The 26,572-nt window shown below is 43.0% G+C and overlaps 1 protein-coding gene across 4 annotated transcripts in view; it reads left to right on the top strand.

The window, feature by feature from the left end:
• Positions 1-26,572, top strand: part of KATNAL1 (katanin catalytic subunit A1 like 1) — a 41,262-nt gene that overhangs the window by 3,622 nt on the left and 11,068 nt on the right. For 3 of the 4 annotated variants that reach the window (XM_082066812.1, XM_082066811.1, XM_082066814.1), the window contains exons 2-7: positions 5,259-5,318; positions 6,245-6,420; positions 14,926-15,086; positions 16,803-16,971; positions 24,595-24,719; positions 25,230-25,335. In XM_082066812.1, coding sequence (XP_081922938.1) covers positions 6,259-6,420; positions 14,926-15,086; positions 16,803-16,971; positions 24,595-24,719; positions 25,230-25,335 — 723 coding nt within the window. In that variant the 5' untranslated portion in view covers positions 5,259-5,318; positions 6,245-6,258. Of the gene's footprint in view, positions 1-3,690; positions 3,711-5,258; positions 5,319-6,244; positions 6,421-14,925; positions 15,087-16,802; positions 16,972-24,594; positions 24,720-25,229; positions 25,336-26,572 lie in introns of those variants that run through there. The other variant, XM_082066813.1, reaches the window with a different exon arrangement.

The following is a 26,572-nucleotide window of genomic DNA, read 5'->3' on the forward strand; positions in this document are numbered from 1 at the left end:
CCAAATTAACAGGGAAAGATAGATTTGGCTGTGGAATTTGGCAAGCCTTTTGTTTGTTTGTATTTTATCTGACAATGATCAGTTAAAATGTTGTGTTTGTCATGCAAATGTAGTGCCTGATAATTCTCTGCAGCATTGGTGATTGCTTCTTAACAGGGACAGTTAATTATAAGAAATGAAGGCCACTTGTCCTGCACCCAAGTCAAAAATGAGAGAATCTTTCTAATAAAGCAGGCAAGGCTTTTTTTTTTTTTTTTTTTTTAAATAATTGCATCTTGGAATCACAAATTCTTAAAAATCAAATAAAATATGTCAAGCACATGAAGAAGTATAGTCTGACTGTATTTCACTGTGGTGGGTTGACCCTGGCTGGACACCGGGTGCCCACCAAAGCTGCTCTGTCACTCCCTCCTCAGCTGGGCAGAGGAGAGAAAATAGAGTGAAAGGCTTTTGGGTCAAGAGAAGGACAAGGAGATCACTCAGCAATTACCATCATGGGCAAAACACACTTGACTTGTGGAAAATGAATTTAATTTATTGCAAATCAAATCAGAGTAGGGTAATGAGAAAATAAAAAGCAAATTTTGAAACACCCTCCTCCTACCCCTCCCTTCATCCTGGGCTCATCTCTCCCGAATACCTCTTTCCTGCCAGCAGTGCAGGGGCATGGAGTGGGGGCTGTGGTCAATTCATCACACATTTTCTCTGCTGCTCCTTCTTCCTCACACTCTTCCCCTGCTCCAGCGTGGGGTCCCTCCCACAGGAGACAGTCCTCCCTGAACTTCTCTAATGTGAGTCCTTCCCATGGGCTGGAGTTCTTCACAAACTGCTCCAGCATGGGTCCCTTCCACGGTGTGCAGTCCTTCAGGAACAGGCTGCTCCAGTGTGCGTCTCCCATAGGGTCACAAGTCCTGCCAGCAAACCTGCTCCAGCCTGGGCTCCTCTCTTCCACGAGGCCACAGGTCCTGCCAGGGCCTTGTTCCAGAGTGAGCTTCCCACAGGGTCACAGCCTCCTTCAGGCATCCACCTGCTCTGTTGTGGGGTCCTCCATGGGCTGCAGGTGGATCTCTGCTCCACCATGGACCTCGGAGGAACAGCCAGCCTCACCATGGTCTGCACCACAAGTTGCAGGGGAATCTCTGCTCCAGTGCCTGGAGCACCTCCTGCCCCTCTTCTTCAACAACCTGGATGTCTGCAGGGCTGTTTCTCTCATATTCTCATTCCTCTCCTCCAGCTGCTGTTGCACAGCAGTTTTTTCCCCCTTGGCCTTGGCCAGTGGCAGGTCCATCTTGGGGCCACTGGCATTGGCTCTATCAGACATGGGGGAGCTTCTAGCACCTTCTCACAGAAGCTGCCCCGTAGCTCTCCTACTACCAAAATCTTGCCAAGCAAACCCAATACATTCAGTTAGAAATACACCTCTGTAGGCTTCTAGTAGGAACCACATGTCATGTCATGCACGGAAAAGTTGTTTTTTTTCTTCCTCTGATAATGCTCCAGTTAGTGTTCCAGTTTGTGCTTATCCAGGTAAGGTACTATGTCTCTGTTTTAACAAGTTTTAAATTTCAAGGGGAAAATGGAAAATAGAATTGTTGTACTGTACTAAGTGATAACATAATTGTGGGAGAGGAAGATGTTCAAAACTGGTCGAAGCTGATTCACAAAAACAACATGGCCTTAAACTAAGAAGGGCAGGTTTACATGAATTGTAAGGAGAAGCTTCCAAGCAGTATGAAGAATTTGAGAAAGGAACAACTACAGTTTATCGCTTAGGCTCTGGTAATAGAAATAGGTGCACAGGAAAAATGGATAAATCTAAAAATCAAAAACTCCTAACACTGGAATTCTCTTCTTTGCTTTGCTCTGTGTGGCAATGGACCTGTTGTGGGGTTGTGCAGTGGCAGAGGGCCATGCTGGCTCACTTTTGTGGAAGTGGAAAGTGCATAATTGTACCTCTGCTCTGGATTTCAGAAGATGGTGCCTAACAGTGTGGCTCTCGGTCTTGTGACGTTAGTCAGGTCACTTACATTGCATTTCGGGATGCCTGACGTGCTGCATGGCTGATTTGTGGAAAATGAGAAACAGATACGGTACCTGGTCTTCATCAGCATATGTCCAGGCCTTTCCAGATGTTCAGCTGTCCAGTCAGCAAGACTGCACAGCTGCTATGACATTAGACCATATGTCTAGCAACCTCAGGGAGCTGTGGAAGATTTTTTTGTCTGGATGGTTAAAATTATGGTCAGAAAAAGACACGTAGCCAGAAAAAAACCCAGGTATATTATAGCCCCATCAGTGAGGAATTAACAACTGATTTGGAGAACAGTCAGTAGGCAGTAAATAAGGCTTGATGTGACTGTTGAGACAATGAGAGTAAAGCAAAAATGAACAACTGCTCATTTAATGAGTGTCGTCCATCCTCTGCAAGAGTTAAGTGCCCGTGGGGAAAATGGGACACTGTTGTGTAACTGATTGTGTCACACACAGGCGAAAAGAGACATGTAAGGGTAGCAGAGATGCCTTGTTTTGGCATTTGCAAAGCTGAATGTTCAGTAGGAAGCAATAGGAAAATCCCTGCTACAGACCCCACATTAATTGCCTCTGGTAGCACTGGGGTGAGATTAAGTGGGAGACAGGCTGGGGTGAAGGGGGGTGTTGTCCTGCATTTCCACCGGTGTTGCACCGAAGTTTGGAATAGTTTGCTAAACAAGCTGTCCCCCTTTGCCCACCATTCACACAGTCACTCTATCTGCCTGTGGATACGTTTGTATGTGTATAATGTTTTAATGTTAAAACAGACTGTCTTTTGGATCTTGCTCAATTGTGCATTGCTTGAGTTCTGGGAGAAAAATTCTTTTCTGACCCCAGATAGGGATCAGCTCAGTTTATGCTCCAAAGAATAGAGATTAATATCCCCTGTGACCTTTTAGCCTAGCTGCTGCAGGGTTTTTAACAAGTGGGCTTGAGACCCCATGTGTGGCAGCTATGCCAGCATGAATGTCTGTAATGCCTCTTCTTGTCAATGATCCGTGAACTAAGGAATCTCCAAGGATATCTTGATGTACCATGGAGCTGTTACGGTCTAGTGCAGGATAGAACCATGCAATGATAGAATGAAAAGCTGGTGTCAGAAGCAATGTGTAAGTTGTTCTAAATGTACCTGACAACAGTTGTCCCTGGATCTGTAGATACTTAAAAACGCAGCCGTGATATGGTAGGAAAACCAAATATTTAAACAAAACCCCAAACAACAAAAAACAACAAAAACACTATTTACGACTTCTATATTTCTGGTTTCTTGGATGTTTACAATGTTGCATGAACTTCATGACATAATGTAGAACAGGTAATAAAAAATAAACATATAACATGAAAAAGCCCTCACCTAGTTCCAGCTACCTCTTCCTCCCCACCGTGGTGGTGAAGAGAGGAGTTGTCTAGAAAACAATCCAGGAATGAATTCCTTCCTAAAAATAATTTTTCCTTAATTTTGGACATGTTCATTTTGACTTACTTTGGCTATTCTGAACTAATGTTACCGTTGCTGATACGTGGAAAATGTTCATAGTTTGTTTAAACCATTTTTAACCATTAGTTTAAAATAGCCTGTCTTTTTTTTTTGCAATAGGACTTAAAAGAACTGTCTGGGGGTCAGGAGAAGCACTGATTCAGGACTGAGGTCTACAGGTGCTGTTTCAAACATGTCTCTGGTAAATGAGTGATGTTATATTCACCTTCCCAAGCTATATTATCTGCTTTGGTGTCTAGGGTAGGCGATAAGTAAAAACTGAAGTGCCTGAATCCAAGAGAAAGATCATGGGGCTTTTGTCAGCTTAGCTCTGGTGGCATCAACAGGTCAGTAGGTATATACATCCACACCCACCACCTTCCCTGTGTGCTTCAGGCTTCAGTGCTTGTTGATGTTTAGAAGCGTGATGTATCGGGCATCAAGCTCTTGCTTAAGCTTCAGTGTCACCAGCACAATGCCAGAAGCCCCCAAGCTCTTGGAGGAAATGGGCATCTCTCGTTTGGTTTCCCTCTGCAGTTTTAAGACCATGTAGATTTGTCTGTCTCTCGCTTCCCAGCTCCCTGCACTAACCACTCTAGGGAAGTGGGCATGTGTTTGCGTGGCTGCCGTGTCTTGCCTCCTGCCCTGGGCTGGCCCAGCTGCCACCCCAGCGGAGCAGGTTGTCTCCACCCCAGCGGAGCAGGTTGTCTCCTCTGGTGAGTGGGCCACTCTTCTGGGCCTCACGGGAGCTGGATGTGAGTGTCAGCCCTCATAAGGTAAAAGACAGCTAAACACATGCCTGTAGGGTGAGAACTGGCTGTAATAAACAGATACAAGAGATTGCTAAAGTCAGTGCATGTTCTGTTTAATAATATAGATTTCTAGGAATTGAATGCAGCAATTCCTTGGAAAAGTTTTATTTATGGTCTCTTTTTTGCTACATGCAGAGAAATCTTCCAGAGATTTGTAGACTGTTTTTCTTACATGGACAAGCTCGTTGTGTAGCAGATCCTAACCTGGATGTGTTTGAAGACAGGGCAACAGATTCTGCCCCAGTGCCTCTTGCTGCACTCAGTGGAGGGCCAGCAAGCATGTTCTTGCCATCAAAGCCTTCAGCCACGTAGAAGCTGAGTGACTTGTGGGCACGAGGTTCGCAGGTTTCCAGGTTTCCATGGCTTGGCTGTGGGGAGCAGGAGCGAAGCTATGGTGGAGCAGGCCTGGTGTGCAGCTGCGGGCAGTGGTGAGGGCCATCAGTTTGGCACCGCCGAGAGGCAAAGTGTTTGCCATAGGCAGCATTCAGGGAGGGCAGTATGAAGCTCATAAGGATATATGTTTAGTTTCTTGTTGTCAGAGGTCTGAATTTTGCTAAGCACAAGGGATACATCCTCCTTAATGCCATCTTGATCTTGTCTTGCCTGCTCTGTAAAACTACTAACATTTTTATAACCCGTTAGGATGTAAAAGGTTGTTTCTCCCTGTTCTGGTTTCTCTCTGCTACCACCTGCTCCCCTGTGCGCACCCTCGTGTCAGGGGCTGTCTGCAGCTGCGCAGCCCCAACCCTGCGCTGTGCCCTGACCCTCGCTGGCCATCTGGATCCCTCCTTCCCTGTTTCTTGCCCACCACCTTGTTCTTGCCAAAGCATCGATGAAGCTGGAGGTCAACCCTCCTGAGCTGGCCTCCTCCCCCTCGGTCAATGCAACTCTCTGCATTGCGTAGTTATGAATCGTAATTTTTAATTTTTGATTTCCAGAGGGACCCTCCCATCCTGAGTCAGAGGAAAAAGAAAAGGAACTGATGCTCTTTTTTTGTGGTAAGGACCTAGGCTTTGGGTCATGTGGGATGCAGATAAAGGGGCCGGCACTGCTTCAGTCTTGAACCTTAAATACAAACCTAACTGTACAACATAGCTTACTTTTGAATGTGTGGTTTAATATTGCTTTCTTGAATGGTTACTGGGAAAAGGTGGACTGTGAGTTTACCTTGAAGTCATGCTGCGATTTACTACTTGTATAAAAAAGTTAGTAAAATCTGTAAATCTTAAATTGTTTTGAGGACTGGGGGAAGGTTGTACTTTGGGAATCACTGTTTTAAGAAATCTTAAATTTTGATTGCTAACTCTGCCATAAATCCCAAAGTGACATGTTAAATTTGATGAAAAAATCCAAGTCAGCATGTGGATGTTGGAATACTGTGAAAGAATATTTAAACAGAATGAGGCTCTCAACTTTGTCTATAGTAGAGCTGTCATTCAACCGTATCATAATCTCATTAGGGTGAGGGCTCTTGAAAGTGCTAAGTGCAGACTTCCCTGATGTTGGTTGGCACATTTAGGCACGTATGTAATGCAACAGCATAAAAAGCAATTTAATGCCTCATGTGATTTGTGATTCACGGGTTGATGGCTGCTAGTATATTGTGGTGATCTACAAATTAAAGATTGGCTTGTTAGGTTCAGTGTGGGCAGGGCATTTAATTTTCTTGCACTAATTTAACAGGATTGGGGCCAAAGGCAGCAAAGAAGTGTTTTTTATCACTATAAAAGATTTATGATTCATGATATCAAACCTTAGGCTAGTAAAGAGATACTCCAGAGCTAAATGCTTGAAAAAGAGGGGGAGAGGGGAGGTGGAAAGACACAATTCAACTATGAGAGAAAAAACAAAACTGGAGTGTCGCAGTGTGCATTATTCTACAGCATGTAAAATTCATTTTTGTGATGATTATGTTCTCTTTTAGATTTCTGAGTGAAGATGAATTTAGCAGAGATTTGTGATAATGCCAAAAAAGGAAGAGAATATGCACTCCTTGGGAATTATGACTCTTCTATGGTATATTACCAGGGTGTCATCCAACAAATCCAGAGACATTGCCAGTCGATCAGAGATCCAGCAATTAAGGGCAAATGGCAACAGGTAGGGTGAAATAAGGTTGCATTTATTCTGTTACTTGATTTTTGAAAAACAGACTATACTTCCCAAACCTTTTAAGATGTAGAGGATGTATATTGCAGCTAAATTCACAACATTTCTTTCACAATATTTTGTTGATGTTTATGGGGAAATAATTTTAGTGACATATTTTAAAGGAATTATTTTCTTCTAATTGAATAATTTTTTTTGTTGTTTTCACTTAGGATCTTTGGTTGATCACAGGTCTGCTTGTGTGTGATTGTATACCTTGGAAAAACTAGTTTGCTGAGTACTTCCTTTTGCTTTTTGATCTTCTGGCTATCTAATTTCCTGTAAACGAAGATGTGAGTGGATGAGTTAGAATCAGTACAACAGTTGTCTGAGCAGCAGTTAATTATAATGCTACAGTGTGCGAATTTGGATCAGGTTTCTAAAACTCTAAGTAATACTCTTAGCCTGGTTTTTGCACACATGCATTACCTTGCTAAGCAGAGAACTGCTGAAGCCAAGGAAGTAATGTAAGAACTCTCTTTAGCAAGTTCAGTATTTAAGTCTTCCTTACATTTTGTGGTTCCATGTTTTGTTGTACAAAATGTGTTCCGTTTAAAAAAAAATGGATGATAAACATATAAAGGTGTGTTCCAGAATAAAGAATTTATGTTGCATAAATATTACTTTTTGAAAGAAGAACATAGGTCCTATAAAAGATACAGTATTGCAGTAAGTAGTTGAAGAGATGATTTCAAGAAGAGTTTTTCTAAATGTTTTGTGGTTAAATGATGTTACTTAAATACAGAAACAAATTTTTCCTTTTTATTGTAGCAGGTGCTTTGGTTATGGTTTTGTGCTTGAATCATCTGACATTAACAGAGTATTTTATGTACTGATAGCTACAACCCCGTTTAGCAATCATTTTGTAATGACAGTACTATTTATAGGCATTTATCACAGAATTGTAAAGGTCTGTCTGCTTATTAAGAGCTTGTCTGCAAAGCATGTGTGTGCACAAGCAGGAGCAGTAGTGCCTTGCTTTGTGGTGCTGTAATAAGCTGAATGTTGTACAGGAGACAGTCACATTCAAGTGTTTGCATTCAAGTGCTTCCCCACACCGGGGCATGCAGATACGAGCTGTCCATGCCCACGCGTGTCCTTAGTTCCTGCCGAATGTGCAGCTGACATGATGGTAGAGTATGAGTCTCTCCTTGTTGTCCAGTTGCATCACTGCACTCCACTTCTAGTGCTTAGTGTTTCCTCCGATGATACTGATTCTTCAATTAAACTTTTTAACAGCTCTTATTTTGTGAAGGTTACTTCAAGTCTGGTGGTGTTGTGTGGTGGTTGAACTGCTTCAGAGAAGCCTGTGCACTGTGGAATGTGTTCTGTACATTGGAGACACACCTCAAGTAAAAAAGGACCATTTATAGAGTTTCAAGGATTATTCTCTGGGGAAGGGAGCTGGCTCCTTAGCAGAGGATCCGAAGTTGGCACCTTCTCAGAAATGATCCCTTCTAGGTAAAAAGAGAATGGCCCTTGACAGTGTCGCATAAATGCTTAGAGAACTGTCCCCAGAAAGATCAGCAGCAGGTGGGGTAGTGTCTGTCATGCTGCGTGCTCATGTTAATTCTGAAACTTCCCAACACAGCGGTGGCAGATGAGCTTTGTCAGAATATTGCTTTGCCATTACTGGTGCCAGTCTCAGCTCAGGGGCAAACACCAAAACATAATAAGCGTGGTTAAAAAAAAATACATGTTTCATGCCCAGGCTGTTTGCCTTCTCATTAATTTATGGGACTACCCATAGCACTGGGAACAAAATGGTACTGCCCTGAGAGCAAATGATGCAGCCCTGGAACCACTAGCTTTTCCATACCTGCACCTAAATGGTTTGGTGAGATGCATAGAGATAGACCTGCTTTCTTACCCATGCTTGTGCCTTCTCACTCCTTGAGATAGACTAAGAGGGAGTGTGATGATCTGGATGTTGGCACTGCTTTCCAGCTCCAACAGCGCCTACATATAAGCTGTCAGTGACATTCAGTAGCTGTCTGCACTCATGTGCAGAAGCAAAAGGTTCCCATACCCATATGCTTCTTGCAAGTGGCACCAGAAGCAAAGCAACCCTTAGGTCATGGTAAAGTGAATGAATGCAATTGTTTTTTACCTGAAACTGTTTCCTCTGGAGTATGGAACTAGCCTGTTCTTTAGGTTCTTCGGTTTCTCCATCCTCTGAGGAATCTGAGGAGGATAAAACCACTGGTACCTTTTGGAGGTGGACTTCCGCAATCTCTAGCAGACACTGGGTACATAGAGCTTTTACTGTTGGGAGCAGTCGACAATGTGAATGTCCATGTAGATAAGTACTCAAAGGAGAACACTGATACTTCTCTGAGATGTACTGTCTGCATGCACATTTCATAATCTGGAACCTCCTGGAGGATTCCTGGGACACCGACGCTGAGGGGATCTGGCTGTATGAAGTGTGCCCTTCCTTTCTGTAGGTTTGTGCACAGCACACAGAGGTTGTTTGTCCTATTGGGACTTTGAGGCAGTCAACTCAGTTTCAGGTGTTTGCGTACCTGTTCCCTCATAAAATCGGAATGTCCAAATGGGTAACATCTCAAATAGTTACAACCATGGCTCAGCAGTTGACCAACTCACACCTGTTACATGAACCTTTGTTCTCTCTATGTGGTCACTTCTCTAGGGTGGGTGCTCCATCCTGAATAGATACCTTGTTCTAGGTGGATCTGTTTTGTTGCCTTTCCTACTACATGGGATTTTTCCAGCAGTTCATTGAGTGATGTAGAGCAGAGGTGAACCAGAAATAGTTCAGATTTTGGGTCAGACTCCCAAACACTCTTGATCTACCTCTCTTTGCTTAGGTGTCGTTGTTTTCAAATTTTTGCAGGTTGGTCTGGACACCATGATATTCTGTGCAAGTATCTGGTGGCTTGTATTTCATGTGGCACAGTCAGGCAGCTTCAGCTTTGCAACTGGGCACCCTGATTTCAAGGGTTCCTTGTGCTTGGTGCTGAGAGGATAGTTAGAAGGAGGAGGAAAGGGAACATGTATCATCTGCTCCCCTGGAACAACTGACTGGCTCGCTTCCACTTGATGCAATACTGCTTCTGGGACTTCAAAATCAGCACTGGCTGGGGGACAGGGATTGTGTTATTAACGTGGGACAACCTGCAGAACTTTGAAAGGGCAAAAGATGCATCTTGGAGGGCCCACCAAAGCAGTGCTGTGATAACATACAAATTCCTGTGACCCTTTGGAAAAGTCATTGTCATTGATTGTCTGGTAATTAGCTTGGCTTAGGGATATCAAGTGGTGACCTGCTGTTGAGACCCTAATTTGTCTTGCTTCCAAGGAGTTTGCAGCTTTCTCTTGGGTGGCTGACTGTAGCTCCCTTCTTCTCCTCACTCCTAGGCCCCTAAGCTTATTGGACAAATAAGAAGTTACTTCTCTTTTGTGCTTTGAGGTTTGGCTGACTTGTAGCCATATTCATCCATGTAAATACAGGCTGGGACTGGAAAGATTCAAAATCAGAAGCAACTAATCTTTTTTTCTACTTAACAACAATAAAAGGTACATTTACTCTCTTGACTGCCACTGTGAACTTCACTTGTGTTGACATTCCCCCTGTTTATTCTGAGATAGTTTCTTGGCTGCTGCAGTCTTTTTACTAGACAGCTGGCTTGTAGGAAAGAGCTGCTTCAGTGACAGTTCAGCAGCTGCAGAATGACAGCAGAGCGTGCCCCCAGGAGATAGTACTGGCTTACGACACGGCCAGCGGCTGTCGAGCAAAACCTGCTGCATGTTACAACCGTGTGCTCTGCATTGCGCAATATCGGAGAGCACGGGAGCCTCAGCAGGGGCTGGGGCAGGAGTTCAACAATTCTCAGAGCATTTGGAGCAGCCTGCAAGGCACCCTTACCAGCCACAGCCACAGGAGCAGGTGATTTAGTTGCACTGTGTTTGTGCTTAAAGAATAAAGGATGATTTAAAAAAAATTAAACACAATTTAGTCAATCTGTGCTTATGTTGGTTTTGCTTCATACCTGCTTTATTAGCACTTTGTAGGTTACTTCATGCATATTCTGCAGGTAACTAATGAAGAACTGTGGTTACAGGAACTATACTTTGACTGCATGGGATCAGACTTGGTTATAGGAAATCTATTTGGGGTATGGTTTAGGGAATCATTATTTTCACTTTTTTAAAAATGGTGCTTGTTGAATAACTAACGCTAATTGCAGGCAGTAATTTCAGGTTTGGAAAACGCTTTTATAGAAATGACACTATTTTTATTCCTGCAAGACATAATTAAAAAAACTCCACACTTTATTTGTATTTACTAAGGTACTAATACCCATACTTATTGTTCTGGGAAGTGATGTAGAAGTACAAGCTCTAGCATAGCACAGAAGAGCTGGTGATGCCAAAGATACAACAGTTGCCAGCTTGTGAAATTCAGAGAAAGTCCCTGAAATGTTTTTTGGAAATACTGCTAAGAAAGAGTGAACTCAACTCTTGGTCACTGTGTTTTATACCCATATGTTAGGATGTGTTTTCTGCTTGGTTACTGTAAATCCTTAGGTCTGAAATGTCCAAACCAAGCCGTGGGGCCACGTCCTGGGCTGAAAGGCTACTTATTGGGCTTTCCAACTTCTCCCAATGCCCACAATGCTGCTTCTGTGGACGAGGTGACATGGTTCGTGTACCAGAGCGTGTCTCTGGGGAGCAGGCACTTTCACACAGTAGCTGAACCCAGTTCACATCCCGCCGTGCCCAGAGGGGCCGAGCTCTTCCCCACCTGGTGTTCACTCCAGCTGTACCAGCTTCTCTCCCTCCTCTGCCCCTTGCATTCTTTGTTCTGGGCTTCACCTTATCACAGGGGAGCGAGCCAGTGCAGCTTGCTAGCCCAGCAAAAGCATCCTTTACTATTGCCCTCCTAGACTAGTTTTCTGCCATTTCACCAAGCTGGGTTACTGTACTGAAATGCCAGAACTGAATCCAGAAGAGCAGTGGCAAAGTGTGGTTGGGGAGAAAAAGTGACAAGTGACATCTTCCTATTTGGCAGTGATGAGCAGCTAACTTGGCCCGTGCTATTTCCTGAAACTGCTTAAGCATGAATAAACTAAAATCTTTTTTCAGGTTCTCTACACCCAGAGCTGGAGCCCCCTGAAGGCTCTGGCACCCAAGGGAAGGGTGTGATGGGGGACTGAGAGACTGGGTGAGTCCAGATCAGGGATTTTCCTGCTTGCAGCTTTCCAAGGGGGCTTCAGAGTAGTGCTGATCACTCAGAGGCAGTGCTCAGTCACCTCTGTAATTACGGCACAACCCTTCTTGGCTCGCATCTGGGTTGTTTGTCAGCTGCAATAAACTCTTTCTGTACCTTTTTAATCCGACTTAGTTTCTTTAAGGCCTCTAGGAATTTCGCAGCTGGTTTTCCTTTGTAGTCCTGTTGTTTGAGTACATTGGGTGGTTTTTTTTGGTTGGTTTCCCAGGTGCTGACTAAGCAGTAAGGGTGTGTATTTCAGAGTTTCGTTTGCTCAGGTCTGCATAAGAGACGGCCAGAAGTTGTTTGTTTTCAGGTTCCAAGGCATCAAAGGCTCACTTTCTCTAAGTTTTCAGATACCATCCTCTTTGCTTGTCCACAAAGCTGAATGACAGTACTCCAGCCCTCAGCACTAGCAAGTTGTTTTCCACCAACTTTTCCGCATGTGTTGGAAGGCTGATAGGAGGAATCCTGTCTGTATTCCTGGAGCAGTGGAGTAGGAAGCGGCTGTCTCTGGTGGAGCGGTGCCCTGAAGGATTTATGCTCCATCATTCCTTTGTACCTCACAGCAGCTGTTTGGCTGGATTTACTTTTGGACAGGAGGCATGTGTGTTAGACAGTTTGAAGGAACCAAGTTAGTGATCAATCACATTTGTAACTCAGCTGGAAGTTCTTGCGCTGGGGGATGTGTCTGCTGGTGGTGTGATGAAAAAGCAAAGAGAGCAAAGCAAGGCAGGAGCAATCCTGCCTGAGCTGGAAGTCCTGTGTCTTCAGAAGAACAGAGCTACCCCATCTGGAATAAGCAAGAAGTGTCTTGTGAAATGATGAAGTTCTTCCCATCCCTAATCCTCCTTTTGTACAGATGCACGTAGAACTTCTGGTGAAGTAAATGCAGTGTTGCAAGAACTGTGTAGGGACTTGGGGATTTACCCTTCACTTTGTCTCTGTCCTTGCTGGTATCTTGCTGATGGCAGTCACATATATTCTTCTTAAACAGGGTATTAAACCAGAGAATAATTTATCTGTGCTGCTGAAATATCCTAATTTGACCTTGTAGTGGGAAAATTCCTGGAAAATATTACAGAGCAGAACAATACATTGCTGTGGGGTGTACCTGGTAGTATTTTAGGAGAACTGTAGCTTCCAGAAAGAGGTGATGTGTGTTTGTTACTGAGAGCTGTCAATTTAATGATTCATTCTTCTATACACCGTACCTACCAAGCAGTTATGTCAGGTAGTGCTTTCTGTCTTGAAGTTGCCCCACCAAAAGTGGGGGGCTGCTGCTGCTGAGTGGGGCGCGTGAGGAAAGATGCCATTCTGAGAGGGGAAATGAGAGTCTGAGAGAGAAATGGGATGAGCAGGTGACAATCAGGCTGGAAGAGGCATACTGCTAAAAATGTCCTGACAAGATGCGTCACACCTGCCCACCGTGGTGCCTTTCCAAGCACACAGGGAGATGGGGAGATCTCAGGCTCATGGTCACGTCTTTTCACCAGTAAACACCAGTAGGAAGAACAGTCACAAGGTGTGATGCTGTTTAGTACTAATTCCCTGATTTGCTGCTGTTATAATCTTGGCAGACAGGCTGGATTTGCAGACCTCCATTCTCCTGATCTCTCCATTACTCAGAATCTGCACAGCAAAGAGAGTCTGGATTGCAGGCAACATCATTGACATCTGCTGATACTGTCCTCGGTTGTCTTCCTCTGTTTGCTACAAAGTGAAGCCTGGTTGCAGCTTTCCCAGGCAACGTTTTTCCCAGCATTTTTTCACATGGACGTATGACAGGAACACAGTTGGGTGCCTGGTGTCTCTCCTTGGCTTTCTTGTAAGCTGGCTTCAGATCCTGGCTTTTGATTCAGCCTTGCAGTGTCGGCTAGATGTAGCCTCACTCAGTAGCGTTCCTGGTGGCAGCCTGCAAATACCCTCACCGTAGTGTTACTTCATGAGAGCTTTTAGAGCCTAGGAGCTTTTCCAGTGGATGGAAAAGTTCAGGATGTCTGCGTAGCTCCAGCTGTGAGCCTGTGAGAAGCAAGATTCATGTTGGCCTAAGGTCATCCTGGCTACAAGGTGCCAATACTGATTTCTAGGTATGCAAAGCAATCTGTGAATTAGTTTTAGCTGTGTACCAACACTTCAGTGAAGAGGTGACATCTGGGTGTTATGACCTTTGAGCAGGTAAAAACCAAACTTAGCATGGAAGTTGATCCCACAGGATGGAAAGCATCACTGAGTGATAGGTGAAAGACTGGTAAGATGCAGTACAAGTGCAGTCAGGTGAATCCTGGTGCATCTTACACTAGTGCACTGAAAGTGTGTGCTTCTGAGCAAGAATGTACAGCGCAGTTTTTGGCCACTGGTATGCAGTAAGAAGTGGTGACCTTAGCATACACAACTTGAGCTTATAACAAGCCATATCACTTAAAACTTATTAAATTTCTACACAGATCTTATTTTTCTTAGGCTTCATGGTAGAAAATTGAATGAATACTGAGTAAATAATCTTGAAATTATTGCAGCAGTTCTAATTCCCTGACTAGTGGCAATAGAAACTTTAGGTATAAAATTCAGTTGCATAATTCTGCAACCTGATTTCTTCCTGAGATATAATTTCTTCTCCTTTTCATGTCACTTACTTTACTCATCATTTGAACTTCTGCTAGAGGGTGTTAAAGTTCCCGTTTTCTGTTCTAATCTTTCTAATCCACAAAAGAATTGGCTTGTGCTTTGACTGTATGGTGACATTGTGCCCCTCACAAAGTTAATTTTGTGATATTATATTTTAATGATTTAGCCAGTTTTATAACGAGGACCTTGGAGAGTATAACAGATAAGTTCTTTTATGCCAGAATAGTAGCAAATATGTTAAAGATCTGCCAAGATCACCCTTACTACTATAAAAGTTTCTGTCTATGTGTGCATACATGTCAACATACACACATCAATTTAAGCATCAGCACATGTTATGGAAGAGCGATCCCTCTGTTCGCAATCATGTCTGGTCACAACATTGATAAGCAGGAAGACAAATTCAACAGAGATTCACTTGTTTATGCTGTTGTCAAAGATCTGTCATCACCCTGATAGGTCTGAGGTTTGTGAATGTAAAGGCTTGGGAGTCGTCCCTGCTTTTGAGTGTAGTATATGTTTTGAGGTACTTTTAATGGTTTAAAAAAAAAAGTTAGACTTGTTACAATTTAAAAAAAATCTATGTATTTCTCAAGGTCCGGCAAGAATTAGTTGAAGAATATGAACAAGTTAAGAGCATTGTCAACACTTTAGAGAGTTTTAAAATGGACAGACCTGCAGATATCCCTGTATCTTGTCAAGATGAGCCTTTTAGAGATCCCGCTGTTTGGCCCCCTCCTGTTCCAGCTGAACACAGGTAATGAGAGGCTCAAGCAGGGTGGGTGGAATGAAGTTGGGTTGCCATAATTTTATGTTGTTTTTTGAATGCACTTGTAACGTGAAAATCACATTTCATTTAGCCCTTAGTCATTGGTAATAAAGCAGAAATACAATTCATTGGGAAAAAAAAAAAAGGTAGTTAAACTACAGTCGGATTTATTGCTGAAGTTCTAAAGAAAGTCACTCCTTTATTCTGGTAGGAGTGACTAGCTAAGTGCTTGGAACTAGAGTCTGCTGGAGAGGTAAGTAAGTGGGTTTTTGGTGACAGTTGCCTTTCTCATGTGCAGGGAGAAAACTTTTCCATTTTAGTTGCAGCAGTTGAATTCATTGATGGCTGAGGAGTCAGGGAAGAGCTGGAACTGAAGGATCTTGAAAGTCATGGTTGTTAGAAATTGCTCCCTAGCTGCGGATAGCATGACCTGTGTTTAATCCATTGGTTAGTTCTATTGCTAAACATGTTCTGTTATACATGGTGTTTCTCTTCAGTAATCACCTTTAAGGTAACCTCACTTAGCTAATAGTTTTCTCAGATGCTTGTGCATTTTCTGAAATCCTCATTTTCACCCTGAGAGAGCTTGACAGAGGTTGTTGGAAACAACAAATCCAACTTAAAAACAGGAAAAACATTTATCATGCCAACAATTTTCTATTATAACATTACAACAGCAAAGAATTTTAATATGTGATACTTGTGTAAGCAAAGGAAAATAAAATCTTGGTTAACAGAAAGAAATGCCAAGTTTATTTGTAAATTCATGTGCTTTATGATTATCACACAAATGGATCTTCAGTTCTCAAAAAAACCCTAAGAATGTAAGTGTAAAATAATGTTAATGCTGATTACTTTTGTGAGTGGTAGAAATGATAATAAGAATTTATGGTACTGCTATATGAAGTACAAGATGTACTTATGCTTGTGTTTTTCTTAGAGGTAAAGGCCAAATAGTTCGTCCACATTTTTAAGCTGGAATTTGAATCTTGTGCAAATAAGTAAGGAAAATTAGCCACTCTTCTATGCTGTTAAGTTTGATGAAAGTATATACCAAGCAAAAAAATGCAGCAGTTGTATCCAGCAGTGCATAGAAGTAGGTATTCTTTTTAAGTCATATTCCAGGAAGCTGTTTTTGAAGTTAGCAAATTTTGAGTTACTTAAAACAAGAATCAGTAGAAGATTTAATAGGGGACACTAATTAAAGTTGGGTGATGTTCCTGGCCGTGTATTTTAGTTCTGTATTTCAAGTCCAATCCCTAGAGCAAAATGATTGTGACGCCTCATCTTAAAAACAAATTCTGCATTGTGCCACTTCTGAGTTCTCTTTGACATTGTAGGCGATGCACGCAAGTATAGGTGGTTGCAGTTCGGCTCTGTTTGCTTTTGCTTTCTAGGCAATTTTTACATTTTGACATTTTCACACAGGGGAATGAAGTCAGAGGTAGGAGGACTGTTTTAAAATTCTCTCTCCCCCCTTTGTTTGGTTTTATATATATATATTTTTTTTCTTTACTGTGAGTGTCAGACAGAACCAGAAATATGTTGCTGGATGTGCAGATATAGGGAGATAAGATTTAGGGGCTTGTCAGCTGTAATAATAATGCACTAAGGTAATTAATGAAATATTAGAATCCTTCTTTCTCAATGTTGCTCTTTTTTCACTGTTTTTAGCATGTTTCTGTTGTGGTTGCTTGTTGTTAGGGCTCCACCTCAGATAAAACGTCCCAGCCGAGAAGTGAAACCTTTGAGGAAAGAATCCCCAGGCCTGCAGCCCCGCGGGCCGGCGGGCAGAGCACACGCAGTGTCCAAGGGCGAGAAGTCTGCGGGCAGCCGCGAAAGGGAATCTCGAGCTAGAGGAAGAGATGACAAGGTAAAGAGTGGTAAAGAACATGGGGGCAAAGAGTTACGATGCAGCGGGTGGCAACAGGAAGCATTCTTAGTTTTGGTTATTTAATACAGATAATTATAAGAAACCACAATAATCTGGTGCAAGAAAACTCGGTGCTTTCCTCTTGCCTCATGGACAAAGCATGTATCATGGGGATATTTAGTAATTAAGGAAACTAAGGAAACCTCTGTAATGTTTGCTCTGTCTTCAGAAGACTCTTTTTTTGCAAAGGAAGCATGGTGGCCTGTTCCTGGGGTGTTTCTAATTGTCTCGGTTAGACCACGGGCTGGACTCTAAGCTGTTAGTGTAAATCACACATAAAGTCCATTTTCCTTCTCTCCCACCCTTTTCTTTTAATAAAAGGATCCAGTTCAGGTCTTTTTTACAGATTTCCATGAAAAAAAGTGCAAAAGTGAGACCAGTGCCCTTATCTAGACTTCAATCATTGTGAACGGAGTTCCACAGTACCATTGTGTCTGCCATACTATTGTAAAATTTAGGTGTGCCTCGAAATCTAGAACAGTGCTGTAAATGCTCTGATTCTAGCTAAATCTGTGCCAGGTTATCTGAAGTGATATATTTGAAAATGATGTGAAAGAGACCTAAGCAAAAGCAAACTCTTAGCAACTTCTTTTTGTTTGTTTGTTTATTAAAAGCCTTTTGTATTTATTATAGTGTTTAGGCAGATGCTTCTTGGAAAGGGTTTGTTTTAAAAACAAAAACAATGAAATAAATTAGAATAAGTTGGAAATTCTTTCCTCTGAAGACCCATGAAAAAGAAGAGGTGTTGAAGTGAAACAAAAAGAGAAACAGTGATTCCCTATCAAGTAGTGATGTCAAAGACAGGACTGCTTTCTGGCTGAAAAAAATGTTTCTGTGTGCAAATTGCTGTTTCTGAGACACTTTAATTTTTAAATTTAAATGTGGAATCAGTGCCAGGACTCCAAGGAACCTGTGGGATAGATGATACCAATCATGAGTGTACTGAGGCAGCTTTACTTTCCTGGCAGGCAGAGATATGAGAAGCCCGTTCCTATGGTGGCACGCACTATTGTACAGATCTTGATAGATAAGAAAATATTTAAGCTAGTTTTCTTCCAAATGAATTTGTTTAGTTCCTTCATGGCCTTTTTGTTACAGGTTACCTCTTCACAGTGCAGAAAGAACTCAAAGATGTGCTTTTTCAATCATAAATTGCTTTTCTGGTACAAAGAAAAAGCATTAAGTAATCCCAGCCCTTGTTGCCGTCAGTAGGTAGGGCCAGGCACATTTTCAGCCCTGCCACTGAGTGACTGCAGAGATCAAGTTTAATCATTTTAGAAATCTCTCTACTCTGGATCAGTAAGATTTAAAATAACAAGTATGCATCCTGCAAGCTATACAAAGCTTGTTAAGATCTGTGAAATTATTTACAGCTCTGCCAGCTATACAGGGAATTGGAGTCGTGGTGTGTGACAAGTTCACCACATGTGCTGGTGTGAGGCAGCTTTCAAAGTCTGAGCTCTAATGAGGGTGAACTCTGCTCTCGAAGCTTTCAGGGGATGAGCATTATAGAGCTTTACTATGAGGAGCCCACAATGACATGACTTGTACAATACTAGTCTCTGGGAATAATGTGATTAGCAACAGTACCGCTGTCAGATGGAGGAAGAGCCATGAAGGTGTTCCACTTAATATGGTATATTTTAAATGCCACTCTTATCTGAATAACTTGGTCACTAGGTGGCAGAAGGAAGATACGTCTGCTCTTCAAAAAATACCAACACGTGCTCTTGTTTTTGCCTTTGTCTAGGTACCTGGTGATTATTTTACTTTCTTTGTCTGGGGTATATATGCAACAATCACACCAGGTTACAAATTCTCATGATTTTTGTATGTCATCCATTATTTTCTTTTGGAGAAAATTTTGAATGAAAGAGGAAGGAGCCAGGCATGGGAAGTGAGAATAGTTAATGCAACTTTCCATACTTTACACACAGGCGTGAAAATAGGTTTTAACTTCCCTTTCAGTTTTACCCTTTCTGAGTTTGCAAGTGTTTATGTTCTACAGTTTCTGAACTAAAGCTAGAAGGAACTTACCTCTGTAGCCTAGTATGTTGGATCAAACAGGTTTGGTAACTCACATTCAGTTAAAAATAACAGGGCAAAACTGAAGCTTCAAATGAGGTAACCAGATACCTCTTATCTCATAATAAATGTTTCAGCTCTGTAATTCTTGGGTTTGGGTGACTGGCTAGGATGGATGCCATATCCATTTCTGAAGATGTTGGTTGCAGTGTACTAGGTTCTACACTGTCCTGGCTATGACACCACAATACAATATGCCTATTTTGATATATTTCAAGATAAATATAGCTATAGCACCTATGTTTTAGAAATGTTTGTCTCACTTTCCACATGGTGCCTTTCACTGTTTCTCCTCCCCAGACCATATCATCTTTTATTTCTGACTGTAACCATCTTGGGATAAGGAGTTGTAACCTGACTATGCCTGTAAAATGCCTTTTTGTAGTGCTATATAAAATAATTTTGAACTGCAACCCAGCGGATGGTGTTTATCCTCCAAGCCCTTATATTTATGTGTTCCTTTCTCTAAAATACTGCCTTCAAGTGCTTCTTCCCTCTTAGTTCCACTGGAAATTATTAGGCTTGTTCTCAAGGTATTATACTTTCTACTGGATCACTGCCAAGAATTTAAGCTTCTGTTTAGTCGTTCATCTTAAAGAGGCAGCATGAATGCTACCTGTATGTCGTCTAGAGACTGCATAATACCATATCTAAGCACTAGAACACTTTTTAGAAGTGCTTTTCAGATTATTTTAGGTTGTCAGTGCATGAGGATGGTAGATATTGTGAAGGATATGAAATAGCCAAGGGCTGTGCTGCCATATCAGTGACGTGAATATTAAAATTGATATGGCTTAAAAAATTTAATTTTTTTTACTTGATTATTCTGATGTGCATCATCAGAAGCAAAAGCAAGGTAGATTACAGGAATATGGATGGGAGATGAGGTAGTCGTATTTAGGTGGAGGCACAGACATCCATGCATTGGGACTGGAAGGCTGTGCAATCTCCATCCAATAATGCTGAAATAACTGATAGGTGAAACTGCAGGGTTGGGAGCACAGATTTCCAGTAGAATTCATTGTGTCTACTGTTGTCTCATGTGAATGCTGGGTTGTGTTGACATGCCTGTGTTTAGAAAGGGAAAGGAAAAGTGATCCAGGCAATTGGAGTTGTTAATTTTACCCCAACAGTGTGTGCAAAGTTTTGCAACAAATTCAGAATGGATACAAAGTGAAAGACTTGGGACTCACTGGAAAATAAAATAAAGTGAAATCTGTTTTCTTAAGCAAAGGTGGTGTCATCGCTAGCAGTTTCTTTAGAGTTCTAGTTAAACTCTTAGAGGTAGAAATTCATCTACCTCGATGCCACATGGGAAGCAATTAGTTAATCTAGCAAGTGCATTGTGTAGAATGTTAAGGTGGGGAGGAATTAGGCAGCAAGGGGAATGTAAACAAGTGGTACTGAGAAAGTATCAGTCAACAGGCAAGTAATTTATGGATTTCTTCAAGAGTAGAGACTGATTTTTGTTTTATATTTAAATTAACAACCCTGGCACAAAAAAAAGAGGCATTTGCTAATTAAATTTGCTGATGACACTGAGTTGGGAAGCACCATTACCAGCAGAGGTGAATGAGGCTGCTGTGCAGGAGGAGTGGGACAGCTGTGCTGGAGCCATGGAAATGGGATAACATTCGGCGGTGCAGAGCAGCAGGCCGTGTGCTTGGAGACTGCAAGAAGAATTTCTGCTGGAAGCTGGGACCTCAGCGGTAGAGAAGAAGAAAGATTTGGGCGTATCAGCAGAAATCAGATCAGGCTGAACTTTCACTGGGCACATCACCTCTTCCTGGTGGTGAGGGGAAGCGGTGGCTGCTGGAGTGAGGCACAGCCAGGTGCCACCTTGGGCTTTGGCAGCAAGGGGTGGACAGGGTGTCTGGCAGGTGTCCTTTGGTGTTTTAGTGTGTGGGCAGAGCCTGCAGGAGAGCAAGTTGTCTTCAGGAACCAGCACTGGTCATTGCAGCCACCGAGTTTATCCTACATGATTGATCTGTTTGGGGTTGAGCATAAAGTCACAGTCTGATACAGCCATGGAAATGGATGTAAATGAAGTCTCAGGCCTAGTTTGTTGAGGTGTTACCAGCAGAGAGATACCCATGCCATTGTAGGAGGCCCTGGTGAGACAGCAGCTGGAGTATTTTGCGTGCTTTTCTACAACAGTGCTCAAGAAGGATGTGTTAATATTTGAATATTCTAGATAAATTATAGATGTGTTAATATTAGAAGGGAGGAGGAAAAAAAGGGTTGCCAAAGTGAATAGGTAATTGTATTCAGCTTGTGTTCCAAGAGCAGGCTTGCTTTGGTAAATGAAGGCAGAGTACACACATGTTGCAAGCACATCAGGGTGGTGCACAGATTGAGAATGGCTGAAACTAATGCACAAACTCAGTAAGAGTAGAAAAATATTCATTTTGGAAAGGTTTTTGTTCTAGTGGCTCGGTGCAGGTCTGACAGCTCTTCCTGATGGAAAGCCCAGAAAAGTTTGAAATTTAATTTTTAAGTCAGAACTTGGTTATCTGAGGAGAAGGTTATGTGACGGGATTGCCAAGGGGACTTGGTGGGAGCAGTCTCTTTCAGTCCTGTGTACCTCTGTCTGTTGGCATACGTTCTTAGAGAGAAGCCGTTGCAGCAGCTTTATTTAAAGCTGTTTTGGGAAAGTAATACCACAAGAAGAAATGAGGATACAACTGGAAAAATTACACTTATTTCTGCTGCTTGGCTTCAGGTGACAGTTTTAATTTTTTTTTTTCCTAGTGTCCACTCACCTGCCGACTAAGGACTGCACATTGGGCCAATTTGGGACCAATATTAATAATCTTATTACATGTGAAAACTGTAAATACTTTAAACACTGGTTTAATTCCAGAATCACAGAATGTTAGGGAATGGAAGGGACCTCAAAAGATCATCTAGTCCAATCCCCCTGCCGGAGCAGGAACACTTAGGTGAGGTTACACAGGAATGTGTCCAGGCGGGTTTTGAATGTCTCCAGAGTAGGAGACTCCACAACCCCCCTGGGCAGCCTGTTCCAGTGCTCTGTCACCCTCACTGAGAAGTTGTTTCTTCTCAAATTTAAGTGGAACCTCCTGTGTTCCAGTTTATACTCACTGCCCCTTGTCCTATCGTTGATTGTCACTGAGAAGAGCCTGGCTTCATCCTCGTGACACTCAACCTTTATATATTTATAAACATTAATGAGGTCCCCCCTCAGTCTCCTCCAAACTAAAGAGCCCCATCTCCCTCAGCCTTTTCTCATAAGGGAGATGCTCCACTCCCTTGTTGCCCTGTGCTGGACTCTCTCCAGCAGTTCCCTGTCCTTCTTGAACTGAGGGGCCCAGAACCGAACACAATATTCCAGATGTGGTCTCAAGAAAAAAAAAAAAAATCTAAACATTGTCACTAAAATGAGAGCCAAGGTCATGCCTAAAGTACGTCTCCCAGTTGGCCGCCCTTCTCCCTCTATTGGCGAGCAGGAAAATCAGCTCTCCCAGGCAATGTCAGCCCCCCAGCAGCGGGGAACCGCGGTTTTGGAGCCCGGGGCCTCGCCTGCAGCCGGCTTGGCAGGCGGCCGGGCGGGCACGCTTCGCCACCCGGTGGCGGAGGAGGCGAGGCCGGGCGTTCCGCGGCTGCGCCGGTGCTGCCGGCTCCCTCCTAACCACCGGCCCTTTCTTTATCCTTTTTTATTTTTTTTCTCTTTTTCCGCTCCTTTGCGCCGCGTCACAGCCCGGCCGGTGCCGCCTGCCGTGCGTGCTGGGTGTTCCGCCGGCACGGCGAGCGGCGCGCAGGCCGGGCTCGGTGCGGCTGCAGCTGCCGCTCCTGCCTCCTCCACAGCGCCCCGCAGCGCCCCGCCCTGCCTCCTCTGGTTTTTAAACCCGCCTTGACTCTGTTTCACCCCCCCAAAAAACAGAACATCCGATTTGTTTCGAGATGTGCAGAAAAAGTTTTCCACTAGGAAAAACAGTCTGTTGCAGAGGGATAGAAGTGTGTAACAAAGACAGACAGAAAGTACCTTTAATTTCATTGTCTTTCTTTTTTTTCATGGTTACACATGGATTCCATTTTCTGTCTCCTGAAATCTTCCAAAGTCTACAAGGCTTTCCTTTCAGTTTCCTTTTTACACCAGACCATTACATTTTTGACACCAGCCTTTTGTCTAAACACAACTTCCTGCTTCATTTCCATTGCAAAAAAAACACCCTGATCTGGGAGTACTAAACAGCACACTTAGAAGGAAGAAATAAAAATAGCAGGAAGATAAACTGTTCCCTCACAGGTCTCGTGGGCAAACAGCAACTGGGAGGGGTGTAATTGCTACCTTTTTCTTTTTCCACTGTGAGGCTATTTGTGTGTCTCCAGCTGCCCCTCAGCCCGCCTTTGCCTTGGCTGCTTTTGTCTGTCCAGCTGGGATTCTTTAACTTGCTGCTGATAGTGTTTAGAAGCTGAGTTAAGGGTCCCAAAGTAGCTCCCTGCTCAGCCTCCTTGTTTAAAACAGAACAGCTGCTTCTCGGGCCACGGAGCTCGGAGGGGAAGCGTTTTCCTTCGGAAGCAGGAGGAGAGGAGCGGGAGCCCTGATGCTTCAAAAGGAAAATGCTACTTCACCCCCAAAAGCTTAACAGCATTGTGAAGGTATTAACCAGAGACTTTGGGCCGTTTGGGGCAGAGGCAGCGTGTGGCTGGGTCTCTGAATAAGCATTGACATGGTGCAGAAATAATTGTAGTTCAAAGAAGCCTGGGTGACTTGGGAGCTTCTTTAGGGCTTTCAGTGCAACCCTTAAATAAATATGACCTTTAAAAAGCATTTTAACTGTTTATGGAGCTGGCCTGTGAATGAGAATGGGGAAGCAGATAGTTTGCAGTTGAGGAAGATTTTAATTAAACAAGGGAAGAGATTCTTGGCTTTCCTTCATCAAAGTCAAGGGGTGTAACAGCTTTTCTGTTCATTTTCAGTGATGATGGGGTGCCAGTCTAGCTCTGGCAGGCAGTGTGGCAGGTGTAGCATCTTCAAAATATGCTTTAGATGCTCTGGTCTTCAGCCAGGAGTAAATGTAGCATTAAGTTGTGACACAGCCTACTTTGTGAGGCTGTTTCTGCATTCATGCCTTTGGCTGAGCGTGAAGTGTGTAGGTTGTCCAAAGAGTGGTTAAGTGGTTTAAGAAAGTCCAGTTTGGTGCTTTAATACCAATCAACCAATCCATCCACCGTGCTGTGTAATGAACTCTGATGGGGTTTTATCACCATGAGGTGCATCTGTGAAGGAAGCATAGTACTATTGTGGTGGAAGCAACCACAGATGTTTGGGGACTCTGTGGAGTGTAGGGTGTGAACACATTGGTTTTGCTGGCCATCATGGTGCTGTGTTACAGCTTGATACCTTCCTGTGGCTTTTGCAGAGCTGAACCAGACAATATTGCTATATATCGCTCGTAAAGGATATGTTGAAAGAATGATGTCCTTATAAGCCTGTATGACTTTCACTTCTAGGGAAAGAAAATACCCCAGGAAGTTGGTGATGGGGAAATTCCAAAATTTGATGGAGCAGGTTACGACAAAGACTTGGTCGAAGCTCTTGAAAGGGACATTGTATCAAGGAATCCAAGCATTCATTGGTATGAGGATTTTCTCAATTCAAGTGTTTTTGCTAGGGTGGAGTAGGAGAGAAATTATCCTCCTTCTAACTCTTAAAAGAAGAAGCCATCCTGATCTTCTACAGATAAGCAAAACAAGGACTTTTGGTTTTAACAGTTTATTAATTTGATTACAATTAGGCATTTATTGCTAACTGATAGTATGTGCAGTACATCCATTACAGGTATTGCTGAAATGAAAGTACACTCCAGAGAACTCTAAAGATACCTCTTTGGTGTTCATGTTGTCCAAAACAATTTTTAACTAATTTTTAACTAACAATTTTCAACTTGAGTTGAAAATAATTTTTTCCCTACCTTTCAAAAGTGGATTCAATTTTAGGTCATGGGACTATAGGAGCGCTCTCATGAGGCATATGTCAGCATGCTAAAAGAGATGGTACAAAGTGAAAAGCTTTTCTGTTTTTCTGTATAAAAATAGAATAATATTGTTATATGAGAATCTTATACAAGTTTCTTCACCTTTCACAGGGATGACATAGCAGATTTGGAAGAAGCCAAGAAATTATTAAGAGAAGCTGTTGTTCTTCCAATGTGGATGCCTGATTTTTTCAAAGGGATCAGAAGACCTTGGAAGGTGGGAATTTATTAGGTGTTTTAGTAAATGGCAAGCTGTAGTTACATATGTCTGCTGCTGTAATGGGTGTGGGTGCGTGTAGCAGAAGGCTAAAAAGGCAAATGGGAATTTGTTCATGAAATCCTCTCATAATGATACATTTTAAATGCCCTGAAAGAAACAGCTGGAAGTGTATGCGAGCTTTACAGTAAATAATAATTGTTGTATTTACTCAGTCATATCTTGTTGAAGTTGTACTATATGTTGTTTCTATATGTCAGCCCGTACATGTGAGCAAGCATATAGGATATATTGACAGAAGCAGAAATCACAGAATCACAGAATGTTAGGGATTGGAAGGGACCTCAAAAGATCATCTAGTCCAATCCCGCCGCCAGAGCAGGAACACCCAGATGAGGTTACACAGAAATGTGTCCAGGCAGGTTTTTAATGTCTCCAGAGAAGGAGACTCCACACCCGCCCTGGACAGCCTGTTCCAGTGTTCTGTTACCCTCACTGAGAAGAAGTTTCCTCTCAAATTTAAGTGGAACCTCCTGTTTTCCAGTTTGAACCCATTACCCCTTGTCCTACCATTGGTTGTCACCGAGAAGAGCCTGGCTCCATCCTCCTGGCACTCACCCTTTATATATTTGTAAACATTAATAAGGTCACCCCTCAGTCTCCTCTTCTCCAAACTGAAGAGCCCCAGCTCCCTCAGCCTTTCCTCATAAGGGAGATACTCCACTCCCTTAATCATCTTTGTTGCCCTGTGCTGGACTCTCTCCAGCAGTTCCCTGTCCTTCTTGAACTGAGGGGCCCAGAACTGGACACAATATATTCCAGGTGTGGTCTCACCAGGGCAGAGTAGAGGGGAACGAGAACCTCTCTTGACCTACTAACCACCACCCTTCTAATACACCCCAGGATGCCAGGGGTATGGGGCTCCTCAGGACAGCTTCCAGCAGAGTAGACAAAGAAGGCATTCAGTAACTCTGCCTTCTCTGTATCTTCTGTCACCAGGGCACCCACCTTGTTCATCTGTGGGCCTATATTGCCTCTAGTGTAAGTTTTATCTGCCATGTATTTGAAAAAGCTCTTTCTGTTGTCCATGACCCCCCTCGCCAGGTTTAATTCTAAGGAGGCCTTAGCTTTCCTAGTTGCCTCCCTACATCCTCTCACAACAGCCTTATATTCTTCCCAAGTGGCCAGCCCCTCCTTCCATGATCTGTAAACTCTCCTCTTCCACTTGAGCTTACCC

This window comes from Streptopelia decaocto (assembly GCF_964273445.1).
Source record: "Streptopelia decaocto genome assembly, chromosome: 1".
Classification (NCBI taxonomy): domain Eukaryota; kingdom Metazoa; phylum Chordata; class Aves; order Columbiformes; family Columbidae; genus Streptopelia; species Streptopelia decaocto.